The following is a 12,743-nucleotide window of genomic DNA, read 5'->3' as shown; positions in this document are numbered from 1 at the left end:
TCATTGCCAGAAAAAAAGGCAAATTCACAGTTACAGTGACAGTTATTTGTCGATGTTCAGAGAGTTTGTGGTGAGTGAAGTGCATTAATAAAAAAGAGGCTTGTCGCAATCAGACTTTTCAATGATCGTTGAGGCATTGCTTGAAGCCAGGTCAAGGTAATGGCCCCGCCTTCATTTTGGGATGCAGTGACAGGGCGGACAGGACAGTTGTGTCATTGAAAATTAATTAAGCTCCCCGACATTACAAAAAACAGACACAAAAAAAAGAAAAGAAATGAATGAAAAATACGGTTATTATATACACGCGTATAAAAAAAAAAAAGAATTTCTTCCGAGTTCTTTTACGTTATCGACTCTTGTCGCCGATATCTTCGACGTTATCAACTCATCGCACGGTATATATGGACTTCTGTCTTTAAAAAAAAAAAATAGAAAAGAAAGATGTGCAGTATTTGCTGAATTGGCATTAAAAGCCGATCTTCTACCGATTGAGCTCAAAGTAATTGGATCTCGAGGCTCTGCAGGGCGACAGACAGCACAGCGTGTTCGATTGCATCCATACAGACAAAAGCCATCCCCCCCCCCCTCCCCCCTCCCCCATCATACCTAGTTGTTATCAACTGTCCAGCTCTGATGCACAGGCCATAATCTCATGTGTGCGTTGCTGGAGTCGCTTCACCCCTCCACCATTGTACTGGCATCCATCCTCCCTTCAGTTAATCTCCCGTCAGAGGCCCGGGCGGCGCTGCTGGTTTCCATGATAACAGCCTGAATGATGTGAAGAGGCTCTCCAGCAGATTGTCCCCCGGACAGGAGGAAGAGGAACGAGGCGCTTCCCAGACGGGCGGAGCGTTTATATTAAGAGGGCCGGAGCGGCGGCATGTTGTCTCCATCGCAGAACGGAGACAAGAGGAGGACGCAGTCGTCATGACGACGTCACCGTCGGGGTTTGAGGACGGATGTTTCGAAGCGTTTTGGCCGTAGTTATCTTGATCTTTTCTTGCGACCAGTGAATAGAAGTGACGTCGTCTGTTTGACTGTAAATGACCATAATTGACTAAATGAACATCACGCTGTATTGAAGAAGACTTGAGACTAGAGATTGAGACCAAAAACTAATGTTTACAATGTTTACTGAGGGAATAAATCAAGAGAAGTAGAGTCATTTATATAGACTTCTATACAACCAGAGGAGTCGCCCCCTGGTGGTCAGGAGAGAGAATGCAGCTTTAACACATGAAGCATAGACTTCTATACAACCAGAGGAGTCGCCCCCTGGTGGTCAGGAGAGAGAATGCAGCCTTAACACATGAAGCATAGACTTCTATACAACCAGGAGTCGCCCCCTGGTGGTCAGGAGAGAGAATGCAGCTTTAACACATGAAGCATAGACTTCTATACAACCAGAGGAGTCACCCCCTGGTGGTCAGGAGAGAGAATGCAGCCTTAACACATGAAGCATAGACTTCTATACAACCAGAGGAGCCGCCCCCTGGTGGTCACTAGAGAGAATGCAGCTTTAACACATGAAGCATAGACTTCTATACAACCAGAGGAGTCGCCCCCTGGTGGTCAGGAGAGAGAATGCAGCCTTAACACATGAAGCATAGACTTCTATACAACCAGAGGAGCCGCCCCCTGGTGGTCACTAGAGAGAATGCAGCTTTAAGACATCCAGCTCAACATTTCACTGGAATGACAGACGATCTCAAGGCACGCAGAAGCAATGCATTGTGGGGTCAGACATTTTTGTTAAACTAAAATGTTATTTTACTCACGTTCTACTGTTTAACCGTGATCAATTATATCAGTGCTATCGTTTAATTAAAATATTTTACATTAGTTTCTTTTCATCTCTCTATTTGTTTGTTTGTTTCTTCTTTCTGTTAATTAATTAACAACCATTCAGATGTTATCATGCGACCTCTGTGAGTGTGGGGTCGGGAACCACTGAATACCATGAATAAATACCATGGTAACTGAGTTTCAACTGTGTATAACCAGCGCACGACACAACTGTGATCTTGAAAACAAGCCGTCTCGCTTCCTTCAAAGCAGCCTGGAAGTCCAACAAAGTAATACATCCTTGTAGATGAATCACATTCAAGCATTAGTCCATTTTGTTTTCATTTAAGTGAACCCTCCTTTAAAAGATGGGTGTTGACAGGCTATTTAAAAATCTAAATTCATGGAAATATTCATGAAATACAGCTTTTCACCGTTTTTTCTGCCGACTGGGCCTGAACGCAGCTGCCACTGGTCCGCAATCACCGGGAGCCAATCAGCTGGCAGGAACACCCTCCCCCAGTGATTAGAGATCAATTTGACTAATAAAGTGCAGAAACATGGAGCTCAGTGTTTCACCTTTAACACACAGGAGCACCGAGCACTTGACCAGCAACGACTAAATCTTTGCTAACGTACCGAGAAGAACGTTTAAAACGATTGTTGCCTCCTCTTCCAGAAGAAGGAGACACAAACACACTCTGACAGCTCCTTCACTCTTCATTTTTTACTTTTTTTTTTAAAGCCGGAGGAAGAGGACGGCAACATCTGTCATGCTAAATATAGATCCTCCGTGATGAAGCTGCTTATAAAGCTGCTGCTGCTCTGGCACTCGCCTTCACCTCCTGTACTACGCGGTGTTGCGTGCATGCTCTCATGCAGCACTGGCATCCCCTCCCTCTCAGAAATGCTGCAATGCGTCTCCCTCAGCCAAGACTGGGTCAGTGTAACTCAGCTAGCAGCGACAGCCGGAGAAGCGTCCCCATAGCAACTGCCAAGGAGGCTTATGGCTCTTTCTTTTTTTTAATTATTGTTGTGACTGTGTGTGAAAAGAACGTATTTCTAGGATTAAACTCGTCGGGGAGGGGGGCTTTATAAAAAGGCCACTCGAGAAAACGAGATGGCAAGTGAGCAAGTGAGCAAGGAGAGGAGGCGGGGTTGAGGATGCTTGTGCACGGCCACATGTGCAGAGTGATTGTGACGGATGCTGGAAGACATGGAGGGTGTTGTTTTGTCAGTAAACGTCGCCGGTAGTTCGGTTCTTTTTCGTAATGCGAGACGTTGTCGTAGTTTAACCTTTAAACCAGCGGCTCGGTTTACGTCACGTCACATTCACAGAAGCATATGAAAGTAGCAGAATGGACGTGGAGCGTGCCGTGGGAAGAGTGGCGGCCATTCTCTTTGTGTCGGTCGTTCAATTTTGCATCATCCAAAAACCTGCAAAATCTAATTACATTCAGCCCGAGTTGTACTGTGAAAGTACGAGATAGCAAATATGTTGGAACGCTAAAACGCTAACGTAAGATGGTGAACATTAGCATGCTAACGCTATCAACAGGATCATGTTAGTGAGCGGACGCTAGCGTTTAGCTCTGTGCTGTGCCAAAGTAAAACATCTCAGACTCTTCTCTTTTTCAGAAATTTAATTTATTCCACACTGTCTGACATTATTTTATATATTCTATATCAGCTTGTGAAGAGTTCTGTCTTTAGAAATACAACAGTAGTAGATGATGGGACATTCCCATTGAAATCAATGTAGCATGATGGGCACAGCGGCGGCCATTTCTATGAGTACCATTCAATTTGTCTAAAACATTCTGTTAATAATCCAAATATCTACAAAACTAATGACATTGGGCCTCCGCTGTAGTGTGTTAGATAGAGCTAATTATCAACTGCTAGAATGCTAACGCTATTCCTGCTAAACATTTAGCATGTTAGCGTTAACATTGTAGTCACACTAGCATTTAGCTCACAAGTACAACCTCACAGACTCCTTCTTTAGATCTAAGAACACTATTTTATTTCCTCAACACTCTCTCACAGTGTCATATATATTCAGTATTGGCCCGTTCGAGCTCTTTATTAAAGCTAAACGCTGAGTAAACTGTGGATGTTAATCCCCCCGTCAGAAGAAGGCCCGCCATTCGACCGTGGTGTATTCATTCTTTTATTATCCGTGTTTCCTGCAGGTCAACGGATTCTCCAGTATCAGAGTGATGTCCTCGAGACAGTGGTGCTGGTGAACCCATCCGAGGAGACTGCTGCCTCCGAGGTGAGTCACACCCGGACAACACAGACGAGGGCCACTATTATTACAGTTCACCATTCGGCCCCAATGGGAGGTCCATGTCTCTCCTGCTGGTGATCGTCACTCAGTTGATTAAGAGGGAAAACACTCAGTGTGAGACGCTGACACTTCCTTGTGATATAAATAAACCCACTCAGACGCCTCACATTTGACTGTCAGTGTTAGAAGAAACTAGACAGTTGTTAGTTTTGCCTTTTGACTGCTGGTGAAATTTAAATAATAAACATTCTGAAATGTGTTATTTTGAAGAGGCTGTCATGGTACATGTGAGATGATGTGGACTTTGTTCTTTGGGGAAGCATTGTGCAAACCAACTAAATTGATTGCTTGGATCCTACAAAAAAATAAAGAGTACAGGAGCCGACATTTGACATTTTTGTTCTGATTTGGATGACAAAGCATCAATGTTCGCAGTTGTTACAGTTGGTTGCTCTGTACTTTACCCAGATTCGCTCTCTAATCACTGACTCTGCCGGGAATAAGTTGCTGATACTGAGCGGCCAGAGCTCCGAGCAGGGAGGCGACATCCTACTGCAAGCTGGAGCCTTCACCTGGCAGCACTTCTCCGACATCGTCTCCAACCCTCAAGTAAGCAGAATGATCAGATGTTTATAAAGTTTACGTGGACACATTATTCAAGCTATTTTTTTTTAAACTGTTACTGTGTTCCCAGGTGATTGAAATCCTGTCCAAGGCCTCTTCAGAGAAGCCATCCAGGCTCACAGTTTCCTGTCAGGGAGACGGGGGCTGGAGCTCCCTTGGCCAAAGCCAGGAGCAGCAGTCATTTCAAAGTTTTCTGGAATACCGCCTGAATCCCGAACCTCACCTGCCTGAGATGGACGGAGTCACGGAGTTCACTGAGTACGTCTCGGAGACGGTCGATGTGCCGTCGTCCTTTGACCTCCTGGAGCCCCCGACCTCTGGAGGTTTTCTGAAGCTGTCCAAACCCTGCTGCTACATCTTCCCCGGCGGCCGGGGGGACTCCGCTCTGTTCGCCGTCAACGGATTCAACATCCTGGTGGATGGAGGGTCCGATCGGAAGTCTTGCTTTTGGAAGCTGGTTCGCCACCTGGACAGGATCGACTCCGTTCTGCTCACCCACATCGGTGCAGACAACCTCCCAGGCATCAATGGGTTGTTCCAGAGGAAGATTGCGGAGCAAGAAGAGGTGCGCAACCAAGGAAGTGGATCCAGTAGCCTGATCTCTCCTGAGCTCGGGATTGTGTTTTTTAACATCCCAGAGAAGCTTCGAATGCCTGAGTCCACGATGAAAGTGAAGCGCAGCATTGAGGAAGCTTCTCTTACCTTGCAGTACCTCAACAAGCTCGGTATCACACCGGAGCCTCTTCACAGGGTGGTCAGCAACACTATTGAACCCATTACACTATTCCACAAACTTGGTGTGGGAAAGTTAGACATGTACGTCTTAAACCCTGTAAAGGAGAGCAAAGAGATGCAGTTTCTAATGCAGAAATGGGCTGGGAACAGCAAAGCCAAGACAGGGATTACGATGGCCAATGGAAAAGAAGGAGAAATATCGGTGCCCTATTTGACATCAGTTACCGCTCTTATTGTATGGATTCCTCACCGTCCAACAGAAAAGATAGTTAGGGTGCTCTTCCCTGGAAATGCACCGCAAAATAAAATCTTCGAGGGCCTTGAGAAACTGAAACACCTCGACTTCCTGCGATACCCTGTGGCTACCCAAAAAGAAATGTCTTCCGGCGCACCTCCTCCCATTATCAAAACAACAAAAATGAGATCAAGAACTGACAGCAAAGAGAGTCTCAAGTCTTCACCGAAACCTCACTCTAAAACCACAAAGAAAGAAGCCGGTGGGCAGGAGGAAGAGTCCAAGAGTGAAATCACTAAAGAGAATAAGGTGGAAAAGAAGGAAGAGAAGAAATTCAAAAGTCTAAAAGCCACCAAGCAACAGAAAAACATTGAGGTGGCCCCTGTGGCAGCCAAGACAGAGAAAAAGAAAATACCCAAGGAAAAAAGTGCCAAGAATGAGAAGGTGTCCAAGATGGATGAAAAGAAAGACAAAGAGAAAAAAGAAATCAAGAAAGAGAAACGTGAAGTAAAGAAGGATGACAATATAAGAAAAGAAGAGAAAAAGGAAAGTAAAGCCAGGGAGGATAAAAAGAAGGACCCGAGTAAACCGGAGCTGAGGAAAATCACTAAACCTGACCTGAAGCCACTCACCCCTGAAGTGAGAAAAACTCTGCATAAGGCGAAGACTCAGGCTAAGCCGAAGACGGACAAAAACAAAGCCGTGAAAGAGGAAGCGCTTGAGAAAAAGCCAGTCCCGAAGAACATCCCAGAGGAGATCGCAGCAGCAGCTTTGGCTGACAGGTCCATCGTGTCCTCCCCAGAGGACCTCACTGAGGACTTTGAGGCTCTGAAACAAGAAGAGCGGTCCAAAGTGAAGACTGAGCCAATCCAGAATGACGTGATGTTTGGTCAGTCACTGCACACAGAAACCAAAGTCCCGTCTTTAGTTTTCAATGATGAGAAAGTCACATCACCAGCTACTGATGCAAAATCAGCTTCGCCCAAAACCCCTGTCGAACCGATAAAAGACGACAAAGACAAAGACGCTGCATTGCGAGTCGCAGCCGCTGAGAAGAGGGAACCAAGCGATGACTTCGACAAGAAGTACGAAGAGGAGAAAATGGAGAAATATGACAAATACCTTGCAAAGGACGACGTAAGAGACAGATCGAAGAAGAGCGAAAGCTCAGAGGAGGAGGGTGACGTCATTGAAAAAGCTGACCTTGAAGGAACAGAAGACGACGAGTTCCTGAAATATAAAACAGAGGAGGCGAAAAGGGAGAAAACTGGAAAGGAATGGGACGACAAGCCGGCTGACCCAAAACCTCCGTCAACCACAGCCCCGTGTGGGCAAGCAGCAGCCTCCGCCTCGGAGCAGTTCTCCTTCATCCAAGACGAAACCATCCCCGGCTACTCCGAGACCGAACAGACCATCTCTGATGAGGAGATCCACGAGGAACCGGAAGATAGGATCCCACAGCTGCACTACGATGTGGGCTCCTACGAAGTCTCTGTCCCCGACGTCCCTGGTACCTTTGACTCCATGCACGGTATAAAAGAGATGAAGTGCCCCGGCCTGTCCGACGTCAAACCCAGAGCCTTCATGGGAGGTCACGAGCATGAACTTGCACATTACCCCACCATCCTCGCCGCTCCTCTTGCAGAGGAGGAGCACATCTCCTCGGCGACTTCCATCACAGAATATGACAAACTGTCGTCCTTTGCCACGTCTGTAGCCGAGGACCAGTCGATAGCCTCTGTGACGGCGCCTCAGACCGAGGAGGCTGGGAAGAACTCTCTGATGCTGGACACCATCAACAGTATTCCCTCACGGGCCGAGGCCGGCCAGGGGAAGGACTATCTCCACTCAGCGGGAACCATTTCGCCCACTTCTTCTCTGGAGGACGACAAGGGCTTCAAGTCTCCCTCCTCTGATGAGTACCAGCCCAACATTCCTGAGCTGGAGGGTGATGCAAAGATCAAATCGGTGCACGAAGAAGACGAGGACGAGGAGGACGAGGACGAGGACCAGACTCCTAACGTCGACATCCCTCTGGGTAAACTGCAAGAGGGCTACGAACAAGCAGCCTTCATGATGCTCCAGGAGAAGCAGAAATCACCCTCTGCCACCTTTTCTCCTCCTCCTCTCTTTTCTACCTTGCAGTACTCTCCCACACAGGCTGTCAAAGAAAACCAGTCTCTCTTTAGCTCAGAGGGTTTTAAGACCGATATAAAGCCTATTTCACCCCCTTCGCCTTTCTCCCCTAAGTTAGAAGAGTTCCACTTCAGGCAGGAGAGTGAGGAAAGATGTCTAAGTCCAGATGATAGCACCATGAAACTGGCCTCACCCACACAGTCTGTCCCTACAAGCAGTGGCTACTCTCCAACAGAAGAGAAACCCTTTAAGATAGAAGACAAAGATGAAGCCGATAAATCAGCCAATGTCTCAGACAGTACGGCCTTTATCTGTGACAAGACAGCGTCTGAAGAGTCCGAAGAATCCAGTGAAGACAACGAGGAGGAAGATGACTCTTACACCAAAAAGGATCTACAGCCCACTGTTAAGGCCAAGCTTATGGAGGCAAAAGAAGGTTGCTTCTTGGACGACGACTTCGCCTCTGAGGCAAAATCTGCCAAGATAGAAACAGAAGTCAAGAGCTCGGACAAGACGGAGGTGTTTTCCAGCACAGAGAAACCGCAATCTGAAGAGATTTACTCGGATGAAGATGAACAAGATGATGATTTCCAAAGTGGGGAAGGCTCCCATAAGCCCTTCTCAACAGAACAAAGTAAAGTAGACTCAGAAAAAGAAAGCGCAGAGGAAATAGATGCCGCTTTAAAGGAGCAAGATAAAAGTGTTCATTTCAGCCTCTACAATTATCCGGAGAAGGAAAGCAAGGAAAAGGCATTGTATATAAGACAGGACACGCCCTATGTTCATGGCAAAACATTCTCTTACAGTGACATATACGGCTCAGTGGACTCCGATTCGTATCGTCAGGAGTCTTTCGATAAAGTGGAGAAGGACTCTGCAAAAGATGAAGTGGATTCGCAGAAACTAGAGCCTCCCCTGGCTCCGGTAACAACCATGGACAAGATGTCAGAGAAGGAGGGATCTACCGTCTCTTATGGAAAAGAGTCCTCCGCCTCACCGTGGCTCGACTCAAAGAGCACTTCTGCTACCCCTCCATTTGAAGATGTCCAAAAAGAGGAGGCATTCGGATACGACACAGGTAGCCGATTCCCTTCAGTGGCTGATAGACCCGAGGCCTCGTCCACTTCTCTGTCGCCAGAAAGAGACGATTCTTTTAAAAGCCAGACTGACGGCACGAAGCCCCAGAAGTACTCCTCGATGACACCGTTTGACGACATTACCGCAGGCTACGGTGAGAAGGGAGGGTGTTTGGAGGTAGACATGCGAAAACTGACAGCAAGGGATGAGGAGGACTATGATGACGATGTCGTCGATGAAGACGATGATGACGAGGAAGACGAAGATGAGGAGGAGGACGAAGACGACGACGGGGTTGCGGTTGATTCTGATATGGAGAAAGGCGCCAAAGAGAAGTCAGAGAAGGAAGTAAAAAGTCCAATCAGTGAAATGTTTTGCTCAAAGAGGCCTGAATTTATGGCTGGATACGGCCAGGGGATGCCAAGCAGCTCCAGCTCACTCGCAAAGACTGAACACGAAGCAAAGACTGACTCTTCATCCCTCGCTGGAAAGCCAACAGATTTAGGAGCTACGGCTTTCTCTGGCTACTCCTCAGGGTTTGAGTACTCGTATGGGAGTGGTGAGAAAGACTTGTTTTTATCAAATCAGACCACAGATAAAGGTAAAGAGGATTTCACTTTGAAATCAACAGAGGACAGTTATTACCAGAATCAAAAAGCCGATGCTGATTCTGAGAAACAGAAAACACCAGACCTTCTGAGTAAGTCATCACTGGACACAAGCTTTCAGTACACGACCACCGCTGCCCCTGGGTACTCCTCTTCTTCGGCCTATAGCTACTCCTCCTCCACCTCGGGCTCCCTCTCCACCAGTCGTCAGTTCGGAGAGGAGCTGGGGACGTCCGCCGAGCCTCTCTTTGAGTACTCCTCCTTTAAAGATGAACACTCACTGGTCATGGACCCTTCCTTCTCTGGCGGCGCCAAAGACGACTATCTGGAAGTGTCTGAGAAACAGATCGCAGCTACAACCGCGGCCGAGTCCACCTCCAGCTTAGCTCGTTTCTCACCCCAAAGCCCATTCGAGGAGGTCAAGTCCTTCCCCTCACTCTCGTCCACTGCCTTTGCCGATGACAAGAAGGAGCATACAACCTTATTGGGTGGAGTTACGGACAAAGGCCCTCAATCGGACTGCTTCTATAAGCCTGAATGGTCTGAAAGGTCCAAGCTGGACACGGCTGTTGGGTATGGGGCCTCAGCAGGACCGTTTGCTCAACATTCAGATATCTCCAAAGACAAAGAGGCATCCAGTGCCGCCCTGTTTGGTGTCACTTCATCACCGCGCCCTGACATAGAAGGCAAGCATTACTTTGAGGAGACGGACAGTAGCGAGGAAGAGGATGAGGAGGCTTACATGCGTGAGATGACTCGGAGGTCGCCTTCCGGCGGCCTGGCTGGTAGCCTCTCATTTTCTGACAAGCCCGTTGCTCCAGCGGCCTGTGAAAAGACAGAAGGTGGTCTCCCCAATGTTCTCGGCTCCTACATGCCCTCACCTCTCCAGGCCAACAAGCAGGACACCATCAACGGCCCCACGGAGGTCAACGCAAGCGCCGCCTCAATCCCTGCTGGTGCGGCTGCTGGTGCAGCAGCCGGCGGTTTGTCTTCAGGCCCGCCCAAGGAGGAGCCCAGAGAGGGAGCAGCTTATAGGAGCTCTTTCGAGTGGGAGATGTCAAAGACCCAGATAGGGATGGTGCCCGGAGACTCCCCTCCCCACTACCGTCACGATGACGAGTTCGAAGAGGAGTGCGAGATGGAGCCAGAGCACCCGGCCCGCCCGCTGTCCCTCTCCTCAACCGATCAGCCGTTTCGCTCTCCGTTCTACGCCGAGGAGTGCAGCCGAGGAGGGCAGGACGACGACGATGACGACGACAGCGATCCGGATCTTGCCGGCGATGTGCCCATGGGAGCCACCTCCTCTTACGCCAGTCGCAGCTCTCCTGGGTATTCCTCCTCCGAGAGCAGGCAGCCCAAACAGGACCTCTCGCCATCCTTCATCAACCCGTGCATGCGGCAGTTGTCCAGCGACGAGGACGATGAGGAGCGTGAACGCAGAAGCGATCAATCGCAAGAGGCCGATGGACACGATCTGTCGGCCAAGACGAGGGCTCACAAGCTGCCCCATCACCCCAGCGGCTCTCTGCAGTTAGCCGGCGGTATGTCGGCAGGGCTGGTTCTGGCCACGGAGGACACACCGCCCACCTCCGTCAGCGAGTCTTTAGGCTCTCAGTCAGACTCCGATGTCCCTCCAGGCACCGAGGAGTACCCTTCGGCCACCGGCGAAGGCAACATGGACTCAGACGAGGACGCAGACTACATGCCCATTGATAAATTATCTGCCACGGGAGGAGGAAGCCATCATTCCTCTAAGAGGAGCAACGACCCTCCTCCCGCTCCCCTCATGGACCCCTACCCTCAACCCCCACGCCCAGACGTTTGCATGGTGGACCCTGATGCTCTGGATAACGGCATAGTGAAGAAGGAGCCAAAAGCCAAGGGCTTAAAGAAGACTTCGGGGAAAACCAAATCGGCGTCCCCGGCCAGGCGCAAGAGGTCGCCCATGCCCGTCAAACAGATGCCGTCTCCTCGCAGCGCCTCGCTGAAGAAGAAGGAGGCCGACAAGAGCTCTCGCATGTCTCGCATGTCGGACGGACAGGGCTCCAAAGACGACGACCTCTCCAGGTCGAGCTACAACCCCGGCAAGACGCTGACCAACGGTGTCAAGAGCAGTTCAGGTGAGAAAAATATAATGCCGAAAGAATAATTTGATAATTCTACAAAACAAAAATAATTTGGACATTTTTTTAATGATTCGGGTTTATTTGGTACATTAATAAAACATTCCTGTGAGTTAGCCAAGAGGCTATTTTTCATCATCTGAACATAATATACAATTTAAGTTCCAAAGTTATGCATCGTTTAGCTTTTACAAGCATGGAGAAACAATAAAAGAGAGAATATTAATATGAGTGGAACCATCATTCAGACTAGAGACAAGATAATGATGCATTGTCAGACACTAAAAACAAAGTATGTAAAATATGTAAATCCATCTGACATGCATTGGTTTGGTTCTCCCAACCAGGATCTCAGAAGACCGGCTCTGCAGTTGCTCCCGGCCTTCCCATTTATGTGGACTTGGCCTACATTCCCAACCACTGCAACGCCAAGAACGTGGACCAAGAGTTCTTCAAGCGCGTTCGCTCCGCGTACTACGTGGTGAGCGGGAACGACGCGGCGAGCGGCGAACCCGGCCGAGGAGTCCTGGACGCGCTGCTGGACGGCAAAGCTCAGTGGGGATCGAACCTACAGGTAACGGTTTGGAGGGCGCGGGTCGACGACCTGCTTATTTACAAATAATCCACCAATGGGAAGAAAAGGATCTCTAAGAAAGACCAAGAACACACTTCACATTCAACATTAGTTGTTAAGGTTTAGTCTTGTAAAAGGGAGAAGTGTGCAACCTCTCACCCTCTCACCCCATCACCCTCTCTCCCTCTCACTTCATCACCCTCTCACCCCATCACCCTCTCTCCCTATCACCCTCTCCCTCTCACCCTCTCTCCCCATCACCCTCTCACCCCATCACCCTCTCACCCCATCACCCTCTCTCCCCATCACCGCCTCACCTCCTCACCCTCTCACCTCCTTACCCTCTCCCCCCCTCTCACCCCGTGACATTTCCTGACCTCTCGTCTTGCCCGCTCAGGTGACACTGATCCCGACCCACGACACGGAGGTGACCCGTGACTGGTACCAGCAGACCCACGAGAGGCAGCAGGAGCTCAACATCATGGTCTTGGCCTCCAGCAGCACCGTCGTCATGCAGGACGAGTCCTTCCCCGCCTGCAAGATCGAGTTCTAG

General features: G+C 49.0%; 1 protein-coding gene across 1 annotated transcript in view; it reads left to right on the top strand.

Moving 5' to 3' along the window:
• The window catches only part of map1aa (microtubule-associated protein 1Aa), a 32,102-nt gene extending 19,359 nt beyond the window's left edge, over positions 1-12,743 (top strand). The window contains exons 3-7 of the mRNA XM_034526893.1: positions 3,981-4,063; positions 4,547-4,687; positions 4,773-11,613; positions 11,964-12,190; positions 12,588-12,743. Coding sequence (XP_034382784.1) covers positions 3,981-4,063; positions 4,547-4,687; positions 4,773-11,613; positions 11,964-12,190; positions 12,588-12,743 — 7,448 coding nt within the window. The remainder of the gene's footprint in view (positions 1-3,980; positions 4,064-4,546; positions 4,688-4,772; positions 11,614-11,963; positions 12,191-12,587) is intronic.

This window comes from Cyclopterus lumpus, chromosome 3 (assembly GCF_009769545.1).
Source record: "Cyclopterus lumpus isolate fCycLum1 chromosome 3, fCycLum1.pri, whole genome shotgun sequence".
Taxonomy (NCBI): Eukaryota; Metazoa; Chordata; class Actinopteri; order Perciformes; family Cyclopteridae; genus Cyclopterus; species Cyclopterus lumpus.
The sequence above is the reverse complement of the archived record's forward strand: the minus strand, read 5'-3'. Positions and strand labels throughout refer to the sequence as shown.